At 37.3% G+C, this 27258-nt stretch overlaps 1 protein-coding gene across 1 annotated transcript in view; it reads right to left on the bottom strand.

Annotated features, from left to right (window-relative positions):
- The window catches only part of CWF19L2 (CWF19 like cell cycle control factor 2), an 85557-nt gene that overhangs the window by 34629 nt on the left and 23670 nt on the right, over positions 1 to 27258 (bottom strand). Inside the window, exons 7-10 of the mRNA XM_068930345.1 lie at positions 26971 to 27086; positions 24712 to 25427; positions 17394 to 17490; positions 14299 to 14388 (exon numbers count right to left, since the gene is read on the bottom strand). Of these exons, the coding sequence (XP_068786446.1) occupies positions 14299 to 14388; positions 17394 to 17490; positions 24712 to 25427; positions 26971 to 27086 (1019 nt within the window). The remainder of the gene's footprint in view (positions 1 to 14298; positions 14389 to 17393; positions 17491 to 24711; positions 25428 to 26970; positions 27087 to 27258) is intronic.

The raw sequence follows: 27258 nt of genomic DNA, 5'->3' as shown, positions 1-27258 counted from the left end.
GCGTAATGCCCAAACTCCTAGTTTGCCTTTCAGCACCTAAAACCCTATGGGCATCTAAGTTTTTAATCAGTAGAGATTTAGGACCATACATAGTCATGCTTCAGAGCATGCCCGAAACTGCTCCCACTTCACCAGAGATGGATGGTTTAATAACTACTCCATATCCAAACGCAGCCAGAAGAATGTGGAATCATCACCAGGTCTTTTTTAAAAGCAAACCAAAAAAAGGCTAGGAAACTATAAAGAATCATAGACGTGTACAAAGAAGTTAAAGATCAAGTCAGCAGGGCAATAATTTCTAATGAGAGATTTCAACAGGCTCCTATTTACACAACATGGAATGACGCGATGCCAAATGCTTAGATATCATAAATACTGAATTCTTTGAGTCAAAACCCAGACTTGACAGAATAATTTTTTTAATGATGAAGCGTTCATATACAGAGTCCTGACACAAGACACATGAGAGTGACCCTAATGGATTCAAATGTAATATTCCAGCAAAAAAGGAAAAGGTAAAAAATGATAGTGATCTTCAACTTTAAAAAAAGAAAGTGTAAAAATTGGTCCATCAAGAGGAAATGAAAAGGAGCAGACAAAAGGGGTAAAAAAAAAAAAGAAAAAAATAACGAGCAGCATGAAGACTAACGTGAAGTCATATTGCAGGCTAAGAGAACATGTATACTATGAACCAAGAAAATCTAATGGATCAAACAAACCAAGCAAGATTATTTAGATGATTATAGAAGCCATTAGACATGAAGGCATCCTTCAGAAGTCAAAATCCTGTCTAAATAGACCTGAACTAAAAAAACAGCCTAAACTGGGAAGCATAACAACATAACAAGGCACGGCAAAACCTTATTTGGAGGAAGATCTTATGAAAGGTAAGGGCTAAAACAGTATTTTCTAAACATATCACAAGCAGAAAGTCTTCTCACAGAAAAGCAGGAGATGATCAGGTGGAAACAGCAGTATCAAAGGATGACTTTTGAAAAATAAAAATGAATCATTTGCATTCCGAATTCCACTTTTTTTTTTTTTAAACCAGGGAATAAAATTTAGGAATTATCCTTAAACTGAAGTGTCACTAAAAGAGGTTTTCAAACAAGGTGCCATGAAGAGATGATTTTTGCTATAGTCCCAAAAGTTACAATATATAATTTCCCTTACGTTGTTCAGAATGCATTATATTACTTTTATAGTTCTCAGTGAAAAAATAACAGAGGGTGGTAAGTAAAACATAAATCTTTAAAACACGCCAGAGACTATTTCTGGGAACTACAGGCCAATACAGCTAACATTTGTAATGGGCAAACTCATGCAGCCATAATAAAGAACAGGATTCTTACACACCTGAGTAAGTGTGGCATACTGGAAAGCAACATTGAGGAGAGACGGCATGACTCACAAAAGCATTACGATTCAAAGGTGTGTGGATACTGATCTAACTGATACAGCGTTCTTAAAAAAACAACACAGCACAGATATGGAAAACTGCTCTAGGAACCAAAGGGAAGGTTCCTTCTTTGATTACTACTTGGCTAACAAAGGATACAAATAACTAGCTCTCTCCAAACAAGTGACTTAAAAGGAAAGCTTCCCAATGATCTGCATTAGGATTTCCACTGTTAAATATATTAATAAATGGTGCCTTATTCTGATAAGGGGAATAAATTTTGAGATGACAAAGTTCGGTGATGATACCTGTTATTCAGGATAATCAAAGCCAGAGCAAACTACAAGCACTTGCAGAAAGAATTGACAGGGCTGAATGACTGGATAGTAAAACACAAGGTGAAGTTCAAAGGAAAGGATAATGAGAATAGTCAAAAATACAGAACAGCTTCCATACAAAGAGAAACTAAACAGCTTGGAGTAGAAACAGCTGGAGATATGAAAGTGGCACTCATTACTGGCATTACAGATACCAAAAAAGTAAGTGAGTTGTAAAAACTAGACAATTCCTAAAGACGTGTTCACGTGTAGCTGCTAAAGAAAATGGTCTGAATGCTACTTCCTGTTACTGAATAAAGTATTTCTAAATCACTGAATGCCAGTAGGTGGGGCAGCATATTAGAAGAGAGATCAACATAGTCCGCTTCTTAAACCCTCACTTAATCACCTGAGACTAACCACAATCTGAGACAGCTAGAAGCTGGAGAACCTTTGGTCTTATCCAGGAAATGATTTATTTACATTACATCATTGATCCAACAATGACTAGAAAAAAAAAAAGGGGGGGGGAGAACTAGGTTAGCTTTTCAGATCCTCTCTAGTCCTATTTTCCCAAGTCTTATTTTCGATACAAGGCTACACATTACTGTCTTGATATTTTTAACCAATTTGGTACTCCTACAGTGCAACTGATAGCTTTGTATGATCAATAAAGACTGTTCAGTGCGCATCCATTACTCCAGAAATGATGACTTTTTAAGAAAAAAAATCAAACTTATTTGAGATGTCAATTGTCTCATTAATTCAGGAATAAAACCTCAAGCAGAATGGGAATTATTGTTCTTTTTCCCACTCTCATTTATTAAATTTTTCTTTATATTTTTATAGATTTGCATTCTTAAGATTATGTGATGCAGGATAGAGTAATTATCCATTCAGCATAGCACTAGAACAGAATAACTATTTTCTTTCCTAATAACAATCTGTGAAATCATCCAGGAGACCTTACTAATATTCCCAGGAACTGTAACCATATTTCACAAAACGGGCACTAATTATCTTATTGTCCTTTACACACAAATAGAGTTACTGGAGTCTGTTTTTTTGCTTTTGTTTTAACCGGTGCTTAATATCTGACAGTATATTTATTTCTTCATATAGTAGCAGGCATCGCCTTCAAAAAACCAGCAAAGCTTACTTTAAACCTCTCACGATTTTGAATGAATGACTGCTTGAATCAAATAAGTATTAAATATAAAACGTACTAAATAATACACATAATAATTAACATAGTCATTTAACATATTAATACATTATAATAAAACACCAATATATTAATGCATATATATTAGATAATTGTATGCAATTATATTTAACTACAATATAGACCAAACAAATTATCTTAAATATTATTACACGCGTTTATATTAAATATTATACATATCATTAAATATTAAAACTGGAACTATAGAAAAGGCTCAAACCCCATCCCTGAATTGCGGTCTCGCTGTGATGACCTCTCCACAGCATAATTTATACTCTAAAACAAATAAAGATTGTGTGAACCTACCAAACTAGAGGGCAATTGTTTGTTGTCATTAAAGAAGAAACATGGATTTCAAATCAAACTGATTAAATAGGCACAGCACTCACTAATTCTCAACAAAACCTACAGAATGATATACAGCAATTAATGCAACTGACGATAACTAAGCAGACAAGTCTGTTTTCAAATGATAAATGCTTTAAATTAAATACATAAATAAATAAAATGTAGCTCTGAAAAAGATTTCAAGTCTCCAGAGATGATGTCTGTTCCATAATTTAACAGGAGGAAATGAAAAAGCTCTGCCACCAGGTGTGCAGCTTAATTTGAAGAACAGACTCTTGAGAAGCCGAATGCGCAGAGGAAACAAGCCAATCATGTGAGATAGGTTCAATCAAATTGGAACTGTTTTTCAGTACTAACAGCTAATAATATACAGAACGATATATTTTTTTAAGAGTCAGTAAATTGCGGGACAGGGAGCTACCAGAGCTGGAAAAAAATGAATTTTTTTCCTTTTACTTACTGAGCCAACAAAAAGCTGCATACTGCACAAGCTGAGAGCTGTCCCCAAACCTCCACCAAGAACTACACTAAAGTAGCCCAAGCATCATCCAGTGAAGGAATAACAAGCACAACAAGAGCCTTCAACAAGGAACAGAGCAAGAAAGCCAAAGACTAGCTATGACCTTGGACAATTCAGAAGTTGATCTATGGCCAACGGAAGTACTTGAATCCACTATCATCTTATTTCCTCTGTCAGAAAAATCTGTCCCTCTATCACCATATGAACTGCATGCCTCGACGGCATCTAGTACTTCTAGTACTTCTTCTACATCTAGTACTCAATGGCATCTAATACTTGTCACCTCTAGTGACAGAGCGTTGGAACAGGTTGCCCAGAGAGGTAATGGAGTCTCCTTCCCTGGAGATATTCAAAACCCGCCTGGACGCGAACCTGGGCAATATGCTCTGGAGGACCCTGCTTGAGCAGGGAGGTTGGACTAGATGATCTCCAGAGGTCCCTTCCAACCTCAACCATTCTGTGATTCTGTGATTCCCATCACACTGGACATACCAAGAGCTATTTCTTCCACTTGCTGCTTCCTTATTTCTTCAATTATTTTCTTATCCCATTTCAAATACCCTTCTGTTCAGTTCTCAGGCTGTTTTTATATATGATCATTAGCTAACAGAAGGGAGGGGTCAATTCTTTTTAGAATGAACCGCCTGCTTCCTTCAGTGGTAATAATTCCTAAGAGGATATTTCACCAGTGATAAATTCAGTGTATTCACTGCCTTGAGATCCCATATAACATCACATAAATTTCACAGTCTCTAAGTCACCCTTGAAGATCTGCCATTTGTAGTGAATAACGGAACTGTCAACTTCAAAGGTAATGCCTATAGAATCAGCAGACACGGCTTTCTCCATAACAAGACCAACATTTGGATCTCACAGCAAGATGAAATTACAATGATCACAGGTCTGTAACAGAAGAGATCGTGGTATGAAAATCTTTGATTTTGGTTTCTTCTAGCAGGAAAAGAAAAAAAGAAAAAGAAAAAGAAAATACCAGTATGAAGAAACAAAAGCAAACTTCAACTTAACTTAAAATTGTATTATTTCAAGAAAGGCTCAGTAAATATGAAGTTCTTACAGTGATGCTTATTAGTATAAGAGATTAGGCTAATACAGAAAATAGAGGCTGGAAAAATAGTTTCACAAGATCAGGGCAGCTGGTGTGCCTTAACCAACACCCGGCATTTAACAGCGAGGAGATGCATTACAAAATCTAATGTACAATTAACTAGCGTATAGAAAAGTAATTCACCAGTTAGTGCTAGGTTTATGACAAAGCTCAAGACTCTCAAAAAAGATCATCACTCCTATTTATAAATGAAAGCATTCACTGTTATAAAAGGATTAGATACATATATAAATACTAATCGTTTGTCCTCCTTTTTCCTTAATTCAGAGTGACACAGGTTAATAACATGGCATGCAAAAATATAATTTTCATTTATTGATGTAAAAATAGTTGCCCTTTAAATTCAACAATTCTTTGTTCTTCTGTTAAGAAAAAGGTTATTTTATCCAAACTGTTCATTTTTCAAAATAACTACCTTGACCTTCATATTCATCTCTCCTCTTAAAACTGAATGCCTCTAATTATCCCTGCATTCAAAAATCTTTCTATTCATTCTCAGTGCTTATTTTCTTACTATATCTTTGAGATAGAGTAATCAGAAAAATATCTTTTGAGTGGAACATACAAGGATACAAACCTCAAACCATAAGAGCAGAATAACAAAAATTCAGTAAGAGTTATACCACCAACCACTGCAGGTAAGATTAGAACTAGTACCATGACTAGTAGCAAGGAAAATTAAAGAGACTTAAGTCTAATAAAACAATAATCCTAGGTGCAAGCAAGCCAGGTAACCTTGTATATACAACTCTGGAAAAAGGCTTAAAAATATAGTTTGCTATTTTAAACTCCTAGCTACGCTTTGAAATAGCTAGTCACTTAACACAGCGTAACAGAGCCACTGAGGGCATAGGACACAAGAAAAGAAAAACAAAAAAATGCAGTGATTAGATGGCATGTTTCTATGGTAAGAACATCTTAGATAAAATATGTATATTCAGACCATAACAAGAAAAGGTATTGCAGCAGGTTACTTCTTAAATTCACAAATTCCTGTTTCATCTTAAAGACAAAAATGCAATCTAATACACTGAAAATATGATAAACAAAAATTCTGCCTATGCAAATAAAAATAACATTTGAGAATAAAAACAACTGCAAGAAATTTCAGAGATGTTCAGGCCCCACTATTCACTACATTGAAAATGTCATACAGTTACTTAGTAAATCTGTCTTCAAAGACTGCAGCATCAAAAGAGATATTCTAGGATAAATTTATGAATGGAACACAACAGATTACTCCAGTCAGAAAATCTTCATTCAGGCATAAGAGGGAGCTCTCTATTTTCACTAGAAAGACATGTTGCATAATCTGAAAAATAACTATTTTATCAAAGGAGTATGTATAGAAAATAGTTTTGGTTTTTCTTTTTTAAGGCACAAGGAGAGCATGGACAAAGAATCAGCTCTGCATCCTCTGAAGTTGTTGTTTCTAACGCAATTCAGTTTGGTATTCTACACGAAAGAGCAACTCCAGTTTCTAGTCTAGCATCCATACACTAGAACCATTGCCATAGCTGTTATTTTTGATGACACCAAAAGAAAGGCAAGGACTTGAAAAAACCTAGAGTCTAAAACACCTCCTTATCTAGAAGGAATTCCTTTGGGCTCATTGGCAGAACAGAAAGGAGAAACTAAAACAAGATGTGGGCATTAATGCATCTGTTCTAGACTCAAGCAGAGCACGCCAGTCTCCAAGGCGGTCAATTTAGTACCGGCAAAAAACCACCGTAAAAATCCCATGCACAAATCAAATTGATCAAATTCTCCATTCAAGACCTCATTTTTAACACACTAATTGTGCTTCATTGCTTAAATCTACAAAACACATTGTTAGATTATGGTTTACATTTTTAAAATAGGTTTAGAGTATAAACTTATTTTGTGTTTCATGGCTTAAAATATGTATTTACTGAGGCTGTGCCAGGACCAACAGAGGTGCAGAAGCATCCATGAGGTTCTACCTTTGCTTCAGATTGGAAGTATCTACTGTACCAGGAAGCCTGCCCAAGAATGTTTTTGCTTTTGGTTTAGGTTTTTTTTTTTTTTTGGGGGGGGGGGGGGGAAGGGAGGGAAAGCAGAGGGAGAAAAATCTGTTAAGCTAGACAGAATTATTACTGCAGAAACAAAACTAACTCCAGGAAGTCCTATCATATTAGGAAGCACCACAGCTTTGTATCAGTAGATGTCAGGAGCCAAGGTCACCACTTCCCACAGTGGTTATATACAGTATAACACGCTACTGAGTCAGAATTCCAGGGGGAAAAAAAAGGGGGGGGGGATACAAACCCAAAAGTCCACCCACAAAGGCAGCACTCCACATCACTTCCAACCCTTAACAACACTGCTCTGAAGCCTCACTCTTATGCTGCAACAGAAACTTGTACTAATAGTTCTATGAACTTTGTCAAGCTTTGTTCTATGAACTTTGTTCACTTTTTTTAAAAAATATTCTATAATAGTCTCTACCATGTCATTTTGCTTAAAGTACCAACCTCTATTTTTCACTCAGTTTTGTATTAGTTTCGTATTTTAAATACAATCCATCATTAAGAACTGTGTCTAGCAATCACGCAGCAGAGTCTACTTTCTGCTTCCAGCACTTATCTAAGAGCTGCAGAACACTAAGTTCAGGGTTGAGAAGTTTATTTTTTCTTAAGCTAAACTTCACACCAAATTGAACTATTTTACCAGATGCATGAATTGATACTTTATTCATCCACCACCACGCACTGAGTCTAAGAGATTTACTTAATCTATCATGTCAACATATTTCCTGATAAAAAAGCAAAAATAATTAAGTCTGTTTTGAGTAACACAAAAGCAGACTATTTTTTGCTTAGCGAATTTGACTCTGTGCTTATATATGGACCACAACAAAGGTAACGTGGGAAAAAAGGAAAAAAAAGAAAGAAAAAAAAAACACAAGGGCAAAGCACACAAATAACGTACACCACAAGTTATTTAGAATCATTGTAATGAAAACCTTCTACCTGCAAATTAAAACATGAAAGCAGCCACACTAGGTCAGACCAAAGCCCAATCTACCTTCTCCCACAGTGGCCAAAAACAAAGGCCTACTGAACCATTTTAGAAAAAGCAGCATACAGCGTTTCTCCTGACTGCTCCTAGTTTCCAAGTGTTTGCAACTCAGGGACTCAAGTGAGCCAGATATCGTTCTGCGCAGCCTTTAAGGGATTTATCTTTCATGAACGCGCCCAGTCTCTCTTTGAATCTACTTAAACTGCTAAACATCCACACTATCCTGCAGCAACAATTCTATAAAGAACCACCTTTTATTCATGAGTCTTCAATCTGCCTCTTACTCATATTAACTTCTTGCCTCCTAACCTTTGTACCACCAAAACCCACTGCGAAAAACCCGTAGCCAAAGAGTGCTAGTGTTCCACGTATATGTTGCTAAGTATAGAATAAAAGCACGAGTGACAATTCAGTTATGACTGACAATAGCAGAGATCACATCCTCATAAACAAAGCCCAAATCAAGAGGGTTGTATGTAGCACTTTCAGATAGCATTAATACAAGCTATACTTAAAAAGGTAAACCAGGAACACGTAGAACTTATTTTTTAAAGGCTGAAGCCCCCACAATTTTCTTCTGTCTCCTTACACTCAGTCAGTGCTCATTTTCATTGTCTTCACCTATTCTAAATGAGAAACTCTATGGCACGGTAAACTTCTCTTATACAATATCACTAGGGCTCAACATGGAACTTTGTTTTTCCTCAAAACGCCCACGTAAATTTAGACCTAAGCATCAGAGCATCTGAACATAAGCATCATTTCATTTTATCTCAAATTAAATTAAAATATTTAACTCGGGGTTCATGCCTTTACAGAGCACAAATTCCTCTTCTGCATATTTGGACAGATTTTTGATTCCCATCGACTCTGAAGGTTGCTTCCTGCTCGAACATAAAGGCAAAATAAGCACAAACTATGCTTTCAAATTATTATTTTTTGAAATGGCTTGTATTTGCATTCACTGCAACTGTATATATTTGACCCAAGTATTTAAATATGACAGCAATTAAGGCCCCAAATTTAACATGGTACTTAAGCAGAATGCTTTGTTTAAGTATATCAGTATTCCTGTTAAAATTTATAGGTCTACATGCTTAAGGTTACTACTTCTTCAAGCACCTTACTGAACTAAGGAGTTTAAGGAGCTAACGTGCTCTGGGGCGAGAGCACGCCGACACTGAGCAACACAGAGGCTCCCCGGCTGGCACCTGCCCAAGCCGAGAAGCGCACACAGCACCCAACAGCACCACACACAAAACACCTTCAGCCTACAGACCTTCGGGGTGCTACGTTCAAACAGGCAAACGTCTAACAGGAGTCGCACCAAAAAACGGTTGAGACACCTAACGTTTTGCACCTAGTGCTTTCAGTCACAGCATTGATACTTGCCATTCACAACAGATATAGCCACAGGATCTAGTCGATCAGAGGTATTTAATCCAATGTGCCAAAAGTCAGGCTTGTCTGGTGTCCAGAAAACAAAATAAGGCTGTTAGTCTGTTCTGAATTCATGTTCCAAACTAGCAAAAATCAGGACCAGAATGTTTATTTAATGTTACCAGTAGAGTAATAGAGAAAGTAATCTTTGATGCGCTTCGGACATCAGATATTGACATATTTAGAGGTGCGAAGAGAAGAAAAATTAATAAAGGTGCCTTTCACTACCAATTATCTTCCCTTCTAGTCTGTTCTAATTCATGAATCTGAGAAGTCTTATTAGCTTATGGTAGCCCGATACACAGTTGTATTCTCTCACAGTCTTTCTGCCTACTATAGAGTTGAAAACTTCTTAATCGCTTATTCATGCACAAAGTGTGATAACAGGGATGCTTCTTAGCTTTCCTAGTACAATTAAGTATGAAAATACTAATGAAAGTACATCAGTTCAGAGGCTATTGAAAATAAATTATCCTCAGTTTGGGTTCTCATAAATGCATTTTGACATTTTACCACAAAATTAGCTACATGAAATCAGTAGGAGAATATGCAATTGAGAAATTAACTGTTTAAGATCAAAAACAATGTGGATGTCATTAAATAAATGGTGAGCCAATATCCCCAAACAACACTATTATCCTTCCCTAAGTAGCAAAAAAGCAAAACAACAGGTATTCATACCTTGAAGAGGAATAGCCATAAAAACTAACCATTTTAACCAGACAAATTCAGACTGAAAAATGTGCAACTCAATTCAAACAGAATTTCATCTATAAAGCTACTCAGAAACAACAATTTAGGAACAACTCAACTAACAGATTTTCACCTTCTCTGTACTTCGGACACGTACCAGACTAGCAGTTGAAAATGAAAAAATTAGGGCTATTAGTGAATGCAGAAGCCCCTCAATGCTACCGAAAAACAGCTTCCTACAATGTTACTATTGTTCTTTCGATATCAAGATAACTTAACCTAGGATACCTTCATGTACAGAAAAGCAACAACATTACTTCTTTGTGGTTGTTCACTTTATTTACCAGAAACATCACACTAACAAGAAAAAAAAAACAAAAAAACAAAAAAAACCTTCCTCCCCAGGATAAATCCTGGCTATAAGATTACCCAAGTGGGCTAAAACTCAGGATGCACCTACGGACTTCTGTTCTACTGCAATATCTTGTACAATTAAGTTGCTATTCTAGGTTCTGAAAGACATATACACATTAGTCCTGTTCTGCTTCTTTCAGTTGGAAATCTCTACTTGCAAATTGTAAATGCATTACAAATAGCAGGTTTTAAAGCTAAGGATCACTATGGCCAAAAGGAAAACTACTAAAAAAATTGTCTTATCAGGGCCTGCAACCCTGGTGACATATATAACCTGATATAGGTATGGCATTTAACACCAAACATCAGCATTTGCAAATTTTTTTTTTTAAACAATTGGGGGGGGGGGGGGTGGAATTCTTGTCCAAATTGAACAAACTATAAAAGCTAGATTCACCTCTATTCTCTCTTGCCAGGGGAAGGGATTTAAAAAAAAAAAAAAAAGGCAGATTTTAAACTACCACTTCACAGTCCCTTCAGTCTGTAGTTTCTTGATCACTTGAAAGTAGAAGGCAACACTACTGTCAAAAATATTGATCCTGCCCTTTGTACAAACTTCGGTCACCCATGGACACCCCTTATGTTAGCACAAGTCTTCATTCAGCAACAGTGAACTGAATTGGGGAGTTGATCCATGTTCAATTAATCAAGAAAAAAAAGAAAAAAAAAGAAAGAAAAAACAGAAAAGCCCTACCTACGGAGACCCAAAATTACCTTCACTGCTTCCTGACTTATGTCTCTGATTATCACAACAGAAGTGAGGATAAGGCAAAGCCATGTTTCAGGACCTTCTAGGAGCCTGCTGCCTCAAGGAGCCCAAGACAGACCAGACTTGAAATAATATTCTTCACATTTTTTACTGGTATCCAACTTTGGGATCAACAGGACATTCATTTGGAAAAACAGTTCTGTGGAAACTGTTTCAGGACGTAGCTGCCTGAACTGATTGAGGCTATCACTGGGACAGTCAAGGCTAAAAGATTGGTTCAAACAGTATCAAATACATGATCTTCACAGATCGTCCTCTCTTGCATTACAAGATTGTCTCTTGCCTGTTGAAACACACAGCATGATACAGTTGGCCCTTGATACGTAGGACACCTAACACATTCTGCTTGTGCTTCAAAACTCCAAAATCAGTTTGAGCTGTAAAACTGGCAAGAAAACCCTGGCAACCATCACAAGAACGGTACTATGCACAGAGCAACCATCAACTTCGCTGGACTGCCCATACTCAAAGCCATGAAATACAGGCCACAAGTAGCCACAAGCAAGGCATATCCATAAAGGCAACACAGTAAGCCTCGAAAATCTACGGGAAGCCATTCACCTGCTAGATAGTGAGGCCTGGCAGCAATTAAATCCAGAGGGATTTCAATTAAATCCCAAGGTTTTCATAGTGGTTTGGGGATAATTTTGCTAATTTACCACAAACCTAAGAAGCTGAGGAACATGGTAGCTGTTTGTAAAGAGGTGGATACTGTTGAGGCATGACATGGTTCCAGAACTATCTGCAGAACTACAGAAATCAGCTCTGTTGCATCTGCGAAGGATTATTTTCATTGGCAAACCATGGAAACTCCAAAACAGCAGGACTGTCAACAGTCTTCATTCCCACAAACCAAAAAAAAAAAAAAAAAAAAAAAAAAAGGGGGTGGGGAGGGGATTCAGAAATAGAGATCTAAAAACTAGCCTTGAAGTAATGGAACTATTCAACATGTTGCCCCTGGGGTACACAGAAGGTCAACAAGAAAAACAAAGCTGTAGATACCCTGCATCCACAGGCTGCTTCTGAGAGGTAGGAGCCCTGTTTTTAAACCCTTCAATCCTTCTAAGGAGCTTACATCAGTCACTACACTAAGCGATCACTGGGGGCTTAATTAAGCTCCCAGGGTGGGGGGGGGGGGGAGGGGAGAAAAGCTAGGGAACATTCACAACTTTCTTTTCCCCCAAATCAGGTTTAAGGGGAATGCAGGACGCAGAGTGGAAACGCCCTTTCAGTTCCCAGATTCAACCCAGGTAATTATGCACACAACCGCTCAAAAATGAAGACATACAATCACACAAATAAAAAAAAATACATATTATATGGCATATTCATAAACAGAAATGAGTGAGTCAACCTCTTTGAGGCTTTAGGGTAGCAAGCTGGTATTCTAGTCTAGCCAAATCTGTAATGTGCCTTCCTTCTTCAGTAGTACTCCTCTGGACCTGTTCATGCATTCAGTAAATGACAGTTGACAGAGAGATCAGGACCTATGTCAGGCTGTAACCAGAAGGATACAGACTCATGTTCTTCTTCACCCATTTACCCTTCTGGAACCCCAAACTCTTTCATTCCTGAGCTTAGTGTTTCTACATGCTGGGAGCATAATACTCTTTGCAGAGAAGCCTATCACTCAGTAAAAGCAAAAGCTACGGGATCAAGTGTCCTCAGGATCAAGAAGGCTAGAAAGACAGGCCTCACGCTAAGTAGGTTTTCACTTTTTTTTTTTTTTTAAATTAATGATTTATCCATTGTGAAATTTCAGTGGCATTTACATTTTGTACTTTTGTAATGACCATGTGTTGGCATTTTTTAAAAGTCCTTTTGTTAAAAATTAGTTTAAAAAGCAGACTACAGTTAAGACTTAGGCTGCCCAAAACTTTTATTCATTATTCAATTCCTAAGGAATAGGTCTTCTCATATATTTTTTAAGACCAGCAATTAATACGGCAAGCCTTCTACTTTCTCGTCTTAAAACTCGAAAGTATTTGTTCTTTGTAATTACATAACTACAGTTGGCTTTATTCAGCTTTTTTGTTTATACACAAAAAACAGGCCTAACAATCAGACTACACGAGACATAGTCTACCTACCCAGAGCTTTTGTTCTGTTTTGTTTGTGTGCATAGTTACCGGGGTTGAATCTGGGAACTGAAAGGGCATTTCCACTCTGCATCCTGCATTCCCCTTGTGAATTCAAGGGCTGAGACTTATACTTTCACATGACTGTCATGATGTACTCAGCAACAGATCATACACTAAGTTCTATATTAGTCTGTCTTCTGATGACAGGAGAAACACTAGTCAATGTAAGATGTTTGACATCAGTATTTTTCAAAAAATATCAGTGGCTCTTCAAACTGTGATAATAACCTGCAGCTGAATTTGAAGTCTGGAACTGGGGTCAGTGACAAACTGGACAAAAAAAAAAAATTACACTTTTGCCTAAGTCTCCTCCCCATCATGAAGACTAGTCCATTAAGGAAGGTATTGACCCTGTTCCCTTTGTAGGTATATCAAAGCTAGTATGGAAGAAAATTACTATGCATTCCTTGAATGCCACCCTTTAAAAAGGGTATGTGAGGTGACAGGTTCTTTAGGGACATCCCAGTTATACAACAGCCAGCACCAAATCCTGGCAAGCTAAGCAAGATGCAGACCATCTGCTTCGGTGCCTATGTTGGTTACTGCAGCGCTTGAAAGGCAAGAGAATCTAAATTCCAGATACCAAGGTCTAGGCTTCCGGGGCAATCCATCACACATCACACATTTCACTTTTACTTTTAATGGAAGGTATAAGCATAATTCCTGAGAAAACACTACAAGAAAAACTTGGTTACAACGGAGAAAATGTTTTCACCAAAAAGTACAATTTTAGTTGAACAATAGCTCATCTTAAGTCACACCTTGCAATTTTCTTTAATATATTTTACATACTCTACAATTTAATTGCTATCTCTATTACACCATTTTGCTAGCACAAAGAATAGAAGAATATTTTTCCCTTACCTCTCTGCCAGGCTTTGCTGGAACCTGGTTTTGATTCTCCCTTAACTTGCGTGCATTCTCAAGCTCTGCTTGAAGTTCTGAAGCCAACTCCTTCAAAGAAAGTGGTGGTAATGAATTAGCTTAACTGCTGAAACTTTAAGAGACCTTTGTATCACAAAGTAAATGATTTATTTCAATTCTCCATGCTTTATATACTTTTTTAACCCTTATGACACAAAAGACTAAAGAAAAAGTGTCGATACCATTCACATAATTCCTTACTGGAGATAAAATTGACATATTTTTTCAAAACAGAGGCATCTAAAGGATATCACCATAAAAACACAACAAAAATGATGTCTAAACATTATTCAGTTATGCTAATAAATGCTTTATGTAACTAAACACAGGTGCTGTTCTACATATAGGAAGTTAAATAAGGAAGCCTGAATGCATCAGCATATAACTTTTTCCAGGTTATGCTGTGTGTGTATGTACATGTGACATATATGTGTGTGTGTATACACACACACACATATACACACACACACACACACACACCCTTGGTCTACTTGTTACTCTAATGAGTCAAGAGAAAGGAGTCTCAGATCCAGTTTTACATGGCTCTACACTACCTGTCTGTCTTTGGCACTTAAGCGCTTGCTTCGGATATTAAGAGACGGAAAGAAAAGAAATCAAAAATAAGAACTATTTACAGTCTTGCTTAAACTGTTTCTGACACTCCTGCTCTCTTGTCCATCTCTTCATTAGGCAAACTAAGCATCTCGCTTTTGATGAGCCAAATTCATGGTTTGCTAAGAATTTGAAGTCAGGTGACAGCCTATTAACATATCAGAAAGTCTACAACCATTCATGCTCTGACCACTTTGCAAGTTTCACTGGACTCCAGTCATGGCTATACTTGCCCCCAAAAAATTAAGTCATTTGATTAATATCATACAGCACGTCAGGAAAAACTAGCAATTCAGAATTCATTTGTCCCATATGAGCAACCTTGAGCTCCAGCCCACGCAGTTACATAATCATCTGCTCTAATATACAGCGACGATCTTGTTTAAAAAAGTTAATTTTTCATGGTTTTTCTCTGATGAGATTGAAAATGTATTTAGAGAGGAACAAGGTGAGGGTTTGTCATTTGTGATTTATATTTGTATTTTAAAAATACGCAATTTCAGAGTCCGTGTGCAGAAAAGCATAAACTTAGCAGTAAAACTGTAATGTTGGCTTCTGCTACCTGATTTTTGTCAGAACAAAACAAAACCGTAGAAAAAAAGAATAATTCCCTCCCCACATACCCTCCACGTATGTTTATTCAAACTATTCTTATTCTGTTACTGTCAGGCTTAAAGACACTTGTGCCCAAACTACTTTCATGAGGACAATGCTACTAAAGTTGAGCAGTAGAGGAAAAACACTTTCGAATTTTCACTGCTCTCCATGACAACGCCTTTGGGATGCCTTTTTTTCCTTTTTTTCAACATTTTATAATAATTAGTGTACAGATGCTTTCCATCATTTTCCCCTTAGAAATATAAGGCTATAAAATAATCTTATATGACTGACACTATAGTCCTTCACAATCCTAACACACAATCTCATTCATAAACACATTTTTCTCACCAGGGTATTTCCCCCACAAATGTACTAACTACAAAAGCTACAGATTAAGTTACTTTTAGTTCACTACTGAAGTTGATAAGATTTCAAACAGTTTTTCTGTAAAAGGTATGTTTGTTCAAATTTCGTATCCATAATATAAAATCAGTTTGAAAAGAAAATATTTACAAAATGGATACTATCTCATATCAAAGTTTTAATTATGTGGTAAGAGCTTTGAAAACATCAACATTGTGCACTAATCCAGCCAGTAAAATCATGTGCCAACCACACTAAAAACTCCTGCCATTCAAAAAAATCAATGGCTCTCATGAAAAAGAAATTTGGTACTTGAAGTCATAACATCTACTTGTTATTTAATTACACAGATTTTGGTGCTCAGATTCTGTCCCAAGAGGCAGAGGTAAACAAAGGTGCACTAAAAATTACTGTTTAACAAAAAAAGGAAGGATTTACTTCTAAGAAGGGTTATTTCACAATATCCTTCAAAAAAGGTTTAGCAATATTTCCCTGGGAGCAGCTATTCAAAGCAATCATTTGCAAAACACAGCTTAAATACTAATAGACTAAGACTTTTGTTATAATAGAAGTCTCCAGGCAGTATTATAACATAAATTATGAACAAGATAAAATTATTCAAAAGAATAAACTTGCAAATAAGTATGAAGGAGAATTAGGTATACAAGAAGATTGGGGGAGGAGAGAGGGGAAGAAAGGTTTGGTTTTGCTTTTTCACTCCCCCTACCAAAAAGCTAAAAATAAATAACCCAGTATAACCATACTGAACATAACAAAAAATATATATATATGCTCTCAGAATTCAGAATTTTCCAAAACTGTGAGGTTCTTGCTCTTTCAGGTTGCCGTCTGAAAAAAAAAAAAAACCCTACAGCAGTGTTACATCTGCAGCTGTTAACCATGAATTCATGGATAAATTTTTTTCCAGAACAAGACGACATTCTGGGGAGCTTTATGCAAAGAACTATATAGTTGTTCTCATTGCAGAGCTGGATGCAAAAACCCACGGACATCCTTTTAACCTTGTATTTCCATACCCTAACCCAATGCTCTGTGTCCATACAGCCAAAGTATGGACCACAAGCGTCTTCTTGAGATAAAGTTGACAAAATAACAAGAACTCCAAGACACTGCCTACCTTGCAACACACTGGGAACTTTTGTTGTCTTCTCCTCCTTCCTGTCTAACAGAAACACATTAAATCCTACCAAAAAGGCAGAGAGCAACCAGTTTGGGATATGCTTCCAAGCCTACAATTCTGAGGACCTGAATTATCTATTCCAGTTTACGGACCATGGCATTTAAAGCAGAAGTTAGAGGAAAAACAGTATCTTCAAATTTTTTCTGAGCATATTTCACAGAACTTAATATTCACTTGACTCAATCTCCTTTTTTAGGCTAAAACACTGAGCCTGAAAGAAAAATTGCAGTAAATCATGACAACCCTTCAAAAACATTACCATGTTTCCCATGAGTTCTGCTTTCACAATCCTGGCTCCAAGTTTGTTCATCTCCTCTTCACTAAGGACCTGAGACATCTCATCCTTTGACACATGCCTGTAAAACACCAACAGCACTAAATCCATAGAAATATAGTATAGTATTCACCTGAATAATTATGTATTAGATACCTACTGTACCAGCGTATTATGCTCCCATTGCCAAAATAATTTATAACAATGTATTACAGGAATATTTGCCATCAGAAGCTGCTAGGTTTTTTTTTTTTTTACAATTCTTCTCTTTTACAAAACAATATTAAAAAGAACTCAAACCAAGAAGCTTGAATTAAATTTTCATTAGGTATGTTTCCTTTTACTTCTGATATCACTAAAATGAAAAGCACTATCTAATGAACATTTTTTTTAGCATGAAATAACAGTCGAGAGCCAGTAGCAGGTACAAGCAAGCTACAACCAAGGAGAACAGGAAGAATAATGTGAACCCACTCTTTAACTGTCTTTTCTGGCTTTGGTGACCCTTTCATACCTCCCAACTCCTGCATAATCATCCATTTCCCAGTTTTCCTCCTGCCAGTCAAATGGACTTCTACCTCTTGAAGTCTTACCTATACTTCTGTATTTATCTTTTCACAGTTCACTCTCTGTTTTTAAGGATGTTATGGTTGATATGCTAGAATTCTCACGAAAATTAAGAAGCTACAGCAAGTAATAAATAGTCTTATATCACAGTTTTAATATTAAAAGTAGGTATATGAGTTCTTATAACAATAGGTAAGCTCCCTAGGAATTATTCTAAAGAGGCAAACAAGTTCGGGTTTTTTCTCTAAACCCAGAAAAGACTAAAAACCAATCAACGCTGAAAGTAAAATAGCTGACATAAAAGAGACATAACAATACGGTTATGATATAGGTCCCTGACATCAAAAGGAGAAGAAAACATCCACTCGCTACTTAATAGGATTAAATCCTGTAGGCTTTGAAAAATGAGAGAATTTTGGAGATGGTGTCACTTTTAACTGCTAGGCCTCCCCAGCCCTGTGGAAATTCCCAAAGTTACTTTTGTTTCTTTTGAAGATCCCCAGTCCAACACCCAAAAAGTCAACGGAAAGATTTACATTAACTTCCACAGAAACAGAACCTTACAAGATGAACAACAAAACGTTCACTATTTAAAAAAAAATAAAAAACAAAAAAAGAAAAGAAAGAAAGAGATACCGAAGTTCTTGCTGTTCCTTAACGTATATTTTTTAAAACAATTGAAAAAGAAGGTGATCAGGAGTAGTCAGCATGGATTCACCAAAGGGAAATCATCCTTGACCAACCTGAGAGCCTTCTCTGATGGAAGGACAGGCTGGGGAGATGAGGGGAGAGCAGTGGATGTTGTCCGTCTGGACTTCAGCAAGGCTTTGGACACTGTCTCCCATCCCATCCTCCTAGGTAAACTCAGGAAGTGTGGGTTGGATGAGTGGACAGGGAGGTGCATTGAGAACTGGCTGGAGGGCACAGCTCCGAGGGTTGTGGTGAATGGCGCAGAGTCTAGTTGGAGGCCTGTGGCTAGCGGTGTCCCCCAGGGGTCAGTGCTGGGTCCAGTCTTGTTCAATGTATTCATCAGTGACCTGGAGGAAGGGAGAGTGCACCCTCAGCAAGTTTGCTGATGAGACTAAACTGGGGGGAGTGGCTGACACACCAGAAGGCTGTGCTGCCCTTCAGAGGGACCCGGACAGGCTGGTGAGATGGGCAAAGAGGAACCTCCTGAAGTTCAACAAAGGCAAGTGCAGGGTCCTGCCCCTCAGGAGGAATAACCCCATGCAACCAGGCTGGGGGTTGACCTGCTGGAAAGCAGCTCTGCAGGGAAGGACCTGAGTGTCCTGGTGGACAACAAGTTGCCCATGAGGCAGCAGTGTGCCCTTGTGGCCAAGAAGGCCAATGGTATCCTGGGGTGCATTAGGCAGAGTGTTGCCAGCAGGTGGAGGGAGGTGATCCTCCCCTCTCCTCAGCCCTGGGGAGGCCTCCCCTGGAGTACTGTGTCCAATTCTGGGCTCCCCAGTACAAGAGAGTGATGGAGCTCCTGAAGCACATCCAGCAAAGGGCTACTAAGATGATGAAAGGCCTAGAGTATCTCCCATATGAGGAATGGCTGAGAGAGCTGAAGGGAGGGGGTAAAGAAAATGGGGCCAGACTCTTCTCCGTGGTGCCCAGTGAAAGGGCAAGAGGCAACGGGCACACACTGAAACACAGGAAGTTCCATCTGAACGTGAGGAAAGACTTCTTTCCTGTGAGAGTGACAGAACACTGGGACAAATTGCCTAGAGAGGTTGTGGAGCCTCCATCCTTGGAGATATTCAAAAGCCATCTAGACGCAGTTCTGGGCAGCCTGCTCTAGTCGACCCTGCTTGAGCAGGGGGTTGGACTAGATGATCTCTAAAGGTTCTGTCCAACCTCAGCCATCCTGTGATTTGGATGCACAGTGGGAATATTTCATTAAAGAGAGTAAGATATGTTTATTACTTCATGATCTTTTTTAAAGTGGTGTTACTGCTTGAAACATTGTCTGAACTTTTTGAGACTAGTGCCACTATTTTGGTTTGGTTTTTATCTTGTCTCTAATTAAACTCTGAAGCAGTCACATTATTAAGTGTGACTTTTAGCAAACTAGCTGGATGGACACTTCCCTCTGGGGAGATCCCTTGGGCATCCAATCAGCACTTTTAATTAACCTGTGTCATAACCGTCAAAAACACTTTGATTTATAGGCTGAAGAAACTGTGTGTTTTAGAAGTGATAAAACCCAACAAGTACTTTGTCAGTGTGAGAGATAAGGAGCTGAACTAGCAACACCTATTAATCCGAGTACTCCTATCAATGAAGATTTCCTTGTGACTGACTGAACAAGATTGTAGAAGAGTACAATATGTTTTGGAAGACTTAAAACTTTAGGAAGAAACAAAGAGAGAAGCAGCTTATAAATTATTCTCAATTTTAAAAAAAATATGTAAATTGTGTGTGTGTGTGTATATATATATATATGTATATGTATATATATATATATAAAATCCAACCCTGAAAAGTTCCAAGAGTCAACATTTTCTACAAAATTCTGCAAAGAATAAAAATCCTCACTGAAGTAAATGGAAAGACAGGTCATATACTACCTCAGACACAGTAATATTAAACACCGCTAAGGAGAAGAATTAGCATAAAAGAACTTGGAAAAAAGTAAGTCAATATAAGCAAAAGCTATATGGTTTTCCAGACATGTAATGTTCACACTACAGATAAATTAGCTCAGTAAGTGTACTGGCTAAGAAACAGACTTAAAATATCACAGAAGATGCATAATAAGGTTTAACAGTACTAACACAAAAAAAGACACATACAAAAGAAAAGATTAGCTCAATAGTTTCTATGCTTAACTCTTCTGCACAGGAAAGAAGAGAATTGAGTTTACTCAGTCTTTTCTATCATAATAATTGGATTCATTGCACTTGTATGAGCAAACCATTTCCGCACACAGTCTAGATTCCCAAAATTTGCAGCTCTGTCCAGTTAGAATTAACATTGCACTTACTGCATTTGTGGCAGCCATAAGCTAAAAAGCTACAGGTTTTATACTTGTAATGGTTCTGCACCATAAAAGTGATTCACCATTATTTATCAGTAAAATGAAAATAAAGTTATAAAGCAGTAGTTGCTTTTTTCAAGTTAATAAGGATAGAATGGTGTCACTAACTTCTACTCAGTAGTTACAGGAAAAGCAAAAAAAATCCAGTAAGAGCAAAATGAAGGTCGCCTTCACATGGTTCTCTCATTCAAGTCTCTGTATTTTGGACAATCTCCAGAACTGTCTTGTTGTTAGCAATTAACAACAGTTATGTTCCGACATCCAGCACGCTTTATTTATATTTGCCATCAGTTGTATGTTACAGCTCTCAGATTTTGCTTTCTCCTTTTGAAAGTTATGGAAGAAACAGAAATGAGAAGGAAGGCAGACTTCCTGAAGGATTACATGGCATTTAAAGGAGACAATTTTCAGCCTGATTAAAAATAGTCCAAAAAAAAAAAAAAAAAGAGAGAGAAGATTATTCGCTCCTAATTAGTAAAGCGTTAGCAAGATACGAGTTTCACACTGTTTGAAAAAAATGTGCACAGTGTTTCAGATGAGGGGTAAGAATCTAACTATCTAAACACATGTAATAGTTTCTTTCTGTCTGTGCAGAAGAACAAGCTATGGATTCTGTAGTCACACACAACTCTGAGTGAACATTTTCATTTTCACAGAGTCTGTGCCTGAACCGCAACACAGATGCACTCCACGTTCTTCCAGCTCTCCACAGCACCTCTCCTTCCATGAATACCTAGGTGTCTTTACAGAAGCCAAAGCATAGTATAAGGAAGGCGGAAGAGAACCGTGGATCATCCAGACCTCATCCCTGAATGAAGCCAGGATGAAAAAAACAGAACTAAGAGCTGAGAAAGTCTCCAGCTGAGACCTCAATAGGCTCCTATTGAGATAGATGATGAATCATTCTGTTCACTAGTTTATACGTTGCATTTAATTGGTAAGCCCCAGACACTTCAGGGCAATAACTATTTGGGCAACAACTATTTGGGCAACTTTTGGAAAAATAAAGAGGATCACAAAAGTCTAATGTCTAGAAATAGCTAATGCATTGCCGGTTTAACTCTGTGAGGTCTTACTCTCAGAGGAACTAAACACACTATAACGCTGTATTTCTTATTTCCCAGTAAAATGACACCTAGGCTAATACTAAGACAAACAACAAAACAAAAATGAGAGACGCTTATGACGCCCGTAATGCATACAAATTATTCTTGTACTAGAATTAGGAACTCCTCATGCAACACACTATACATTCAAATTCTTTTTTTTTTTAAATGAGTTCAAACATCATGCAAACAATTTCTTGTCCTACAATTAAAGGAAAAGTGCATTTCATAAACCCCTATGAAAGTAGAAAATAATGAATTTCATGTAATAAGCAGAATTTGGAAAACATACCTAACTTGTACAATACAAAAACAGTTCAGAGTCATCCAGTTGTTTCTGGCTAGTCAGGCAGTACTGATTTAGTATACTTTTTTTTTTTTTTTTTTTTTTTTAACACAATGAGGTATTTGGAAGTACTACATGTAGTAACTGTTACAAATGAAATAACTATTCTTAAACTATTTCCTTTTTGTTAGACTCCAACAATTAAGCTTTGAAATCAAATTCATCATCTCTCCATAAGAAATTCATTATGCAAATAACTGAAATGAGCACATGAGAAACAGGGAATTAAACTTGACTATACCTCATCAAATCCTGTCTCTAACTAAATCATACCAGCCTCCTGATACACACCACCCAAGAATATTTACTTGTCAAGTTTTCCAAAACAATAAAATTACCCATACTTGCATAACACTATCTCAGCCCTGACTCCTAAAATACTTTTTGGCTTTACTTATTGGGAAGATCTGAAGGAAACTATTTACAGTAATAATACTACCACTCATAGTATTTCAAATAAATATCTTCTATATTTCTACTATTTTCTACTATTACTATATTTAGCACACAAGTTCATCTCACAGGTAGCATATCTACCCCTGCTACATTAATTACTTCAGTTTTTATTCAGTGTTTTCAAGCATTTAATGTTTCTTTTCTAAATTCAACAATAGATGAAATACTGTACTGCAGTTTCTTTGCCTAAGAGGCCAATTATACTGTTGTGTGAGCTAACATGGGAAAGGAGGAGCAAAATAATGGGTCATGAGCACAGCATGCTGAGGAGACGAGAGGACTAGGGGTTGTTCATAGCTTCTACTTTGGTCTATTTTAGCTGCTCAGGCTGGGAGGCTAGTCTCCCTCTGTAGCCACAGAAAAAAAATTCAGGCATCTTTGGGGGTTGCAGAAAGATGAGATTTGGGGCAGAATGTAACCCAACCCTGGAAGGAGCCAGGCCAGAAGCCTCCTCTCCTCCGCATGGAACAGGTTCCTGCCCTGGGACACTTCAGCCAAAAGTTGACTCTCTCCAAAGTCTGTGGGTGGAGGACAGTTGCACAAGCTTCTGGACTTGGCACTTAAAGTTAGATGTTTATAACAGAGCTGTGAATTCCTCAGGGGGTGCCAAAGAAATAGAGAAAAAAATTCACCTTTTCAGCTTTCATCCTGAAATGTCTTTTCCCCTCTACCAAAAAGAGAAGAAAAAGCTGAATTCAAAATTTAAAAGCTGGCTTGCACAAAAAAAGGATTTGCTTACACAACTATTCTACATTATTTGCACTTGAATAAGCAGCATGCTAAATAACCTAGACCATTTTAACACTTGACAGTATCTTCTATTAACTGGCAATATAGTATCTTCTAATAGCCTCTAAAATAAGAGGCAAACGGTTACAAGAAAATTTCCCTTTATGCTAACTGGACAGATATATAACTGACTCACAATTCCACCCACACACACACACACACTTCCCAGCATAAACTTCTGGTTACAGCTTTAAAAATATGTTGCTACACAAGCATTCTCAACTTTCTTTACTCTGCATAAGAAACAATACTACCAACTTCACTTTCATAGAATACCTTTCATCCCGCCAAACACTCAAAGAAATATTTACATAAATGTCTTTTACTTAATCCAACTCTGAAGCACAGAAGGAGCATTAATTTAGAGGAGCGCTAAAAGCACAAGTTACAGCAACACTGCACAATGATTTACGTCAAAGAAATTGTACTGCTTCTGCTGAGGTGAAATTGCAGTGGAAAAGTGAGCAGACAGAATAAAGGTACTGAGCTTTAAATTTAATCAAGGCTGCTAATGTTACATGTCAGCTCCTGACGTTGTCAACTACGGATAAAAGTCAATTGCCCAGACATAGGTGTCTAGATGCATTTTAGACCACAGAGTATCCCCTGGCCACTCCTGAAGAGCATACTTCTCCCGTAACTTTTGCATTTTATCTATCAGCCCACAGCAGATGTTTGAATCCTGACCTAACTCTTCATAATCAACAAGGTATGTTTTAATGTTTTCAGAAATATTAATTATAAGCCCTTTCCCTACCCTCATTCTCTCCCCAACACCAGAAAATTTAATTTAAAGCCAGAAGCATTAGCCCTGCTAAGTCATTTTCTGTACTTATGCTTCTGCTATTCAAAAATTAGCCAAGTTAAAACAACTAAAGAGTTCTGATATGATCAGATATAATCTTATCACAAACACAGAAGACACAGTTTCAGGTATACTTTCCCACGAACAATACAGCAAACAAATGTCAGCAAGCAAAGAGAGTTGCAAAATACCTAGAACATGATGTTTTATTGTTTGATAACGTTTCTTTCTTCTCAGGGGTATTTTCTGGGTACTGCTGTTGTGATTTTTCTTTTCCATCACTTGCAGTTCTATCCCAACTCTTATTAACTTGGTCCATAGCACCTGCTGACTTTTGATCAGACATTAATTTCTCATCGTTATCTTTTGCGTGCGTTTTGGTCCACAGTGCAGTATCCTCACCAGGTTTTTGGAAACGGCTGCTCAAAGAGCTATGAATTGGCAGTTTTAAAGAGGACTGTTGTGATTCACAGTCATTATGCAAACTATAAGATGATAAGTCGTCTTCAGAGGGTTTCAAAAATTTGTGTTTCATGTTGCTTAGAGATAAGCTCTTTTCTAGACTTTGTTTTTCATCAGAGAGTTTTTCTGCTTTGGAGCGGTAGCTTCTCAACTCTGAGTCTGGGCTACTGAGGTCAGGGTCTTGGAGTTCTCTTGATCTATCTCGTTTGCAACCTCTATTTTCTTGCACCCATCCCTTGCCATACTTCTCCCCAGTATACGCTCTGAACATCATCTTATTTCTATCATCTTCATCGTGCGTCTCCTTCTTCACATGCTGCTCCTTCTTCTCTTGCCCACTTTCTGAATAGTCAGATTTCCTCCATCTTCCTTGTCTGTAATAATTTTCTTTTTTGGATGCAACTTTTTCAGCTTCTTCTAATCGTGACTGAAATATCTCCATTGACTAAAGGAAAAAAAAAAAAAAAAAAAAAAGAAAAATTATACTGCTTTTTCAGTCACGGGGTACTGAGAAGTTCCCTATAAAGTATTACAAGAAAGGCACTAGCCTGTGAAAATGAGTCACTGTGCAGGTGGAAGGCATTAGCCACAGAGTGGAAAGGAAGATCAATACAAAAAAAAGGGAGCTCATTGTTACAGTCCAGTTTCTGAGGTTCTGTGTTGTGAAGACATTCTGATCCCTTTTTTTGGGCTATTTCAACCTTTTATCCACTCTAAAGTGCCTAAGCACTCCTGAGAGCAGGCACCAAATCCTCAGAACTGCCTTCTCCCTGTAACTTAAAAATTAGAGACTTCAGCTAGAGAATAAGGCTTCCTTTTTCTTGATCATGAACATTTATTTATACTCACCAGATGCTCAGCTTCAGCAGAACGAATGGACAGTTCCGCTAAAGCATTTTACTACCCAGTTATACTGTTTAAACATGGGAGAGTGGGTTAAAAACCTTCACCTTGCAACAGGCTTTGAATTCGTATCTCTAGCTTTCTAGAAAAATACTCTAACCATTAGACAATTACACAAAAGAGTGTTCCTCTTCCCTGTTTCAAGCTGAATTAAATGCCACCAATTATTTTTTTTTTTTTGCCCAAAACATTAGATACTGAAGCAAATCAGGCATGGATCTCTCTCAACCACTAACCTGTACTTGGGAAACTACAGCATTTGTATTATTTGAATACTAGTTTCTTGATAAAGATTCTTAAAAATAGTGTTGTTCAGAATCACTGACTCTGAATAATTTCTGCCAGTACTGATCATCTTGGTTTCATCACTCAAGAATGACTACAATTCCATTCAAAGACAGTAATATGAAGTCATACTGCCTTATCCAAGATTTTCACTAGTAGTCCTAACCGAAACACAGAAAACTCAAATGCGATGCTATGACCAAGACTAAACATTGAACACCCCAGACCCTCGATCAATGCTTTTGAAGATAGTATTATAATATGTAGGGAGACAGGCTTTATGGAGTTGATATTTTTATGGCAGGTTGTTTTATTAAAAATTAACTTTTCAAGACTATTTTAAACACTTTAGAAGCAAGCAGCATTCTCAAGACACCTTGACTGAGCAGATCACAAACAGCCAGAACGTTCACATTTGGTAAAATCTGGCACAGCTCTCCAAATTATCTTGGCATTATTATATACAAACTGTACGTGGAAGAGAGAGAACTATCTCCCCGACCATAGATCATAATTGTGGAAGCACTTAGGTACTATGTATCAGGGATCATTTGAACCTCCCAAGGCAGAAGAATTTTCAATTTGCTATAGTATCCCATATATTAAAAATATTTAACGAAAAAGATATAAAACAGTTTGGTAGCATTAAACTCTCCAACACTTGAGAGAAGCTTTAGAGGTTACTTCTTTATATGTCTTACACTACACATTAAGTATTTATGCCTTTATATGAAAGTAATCTTCTCCAAGCATCTACTAGTTGTAAATAAAAGAAAAAAAAATTAATTCAAGATGCTTACCCCATATCTCTCAGCTACAATTTCCTCAAAATTCCGTTTCTCTCGCTCAGCCTGTTCCTTCATCCTTCGGTACGATTTTCGTAACCAACTTAGCCCAGCATCTTCTACCACTGTAACTAGCGTTTAAAACAATGCATATTTTTATATTTCAGTAGTTATCCCTATTTAACGCTCTACCTGTAATAGGAAACCTTCAACAAAACGTAATATAAAAATTGAAGGGATGCAAAAGAATAAGGAATATAATAATACAATTACATGGTTTTGCAGTCAATGCTAGATGTACCT

This window comes from Struthio camelus, chromosome 1 (genome assembly GCF_040807025.1).
Source record: "Struthio camelus isolate bStrCam1 chromosome 1, bStrCam1.hap1, whole genome shotgun sequence".
Taxonomy (NCBI): domain Eukaryota; kingdom Metazoa; phylum Chordata; class Aves; order Struthioniformes; family Struthionidae; genus Struthio; species Struthio camelus.
Note: the sequence above shows the minus strand (reverse complement) of the source record. Positions and strands in the feature narration are given on the sequence as shown.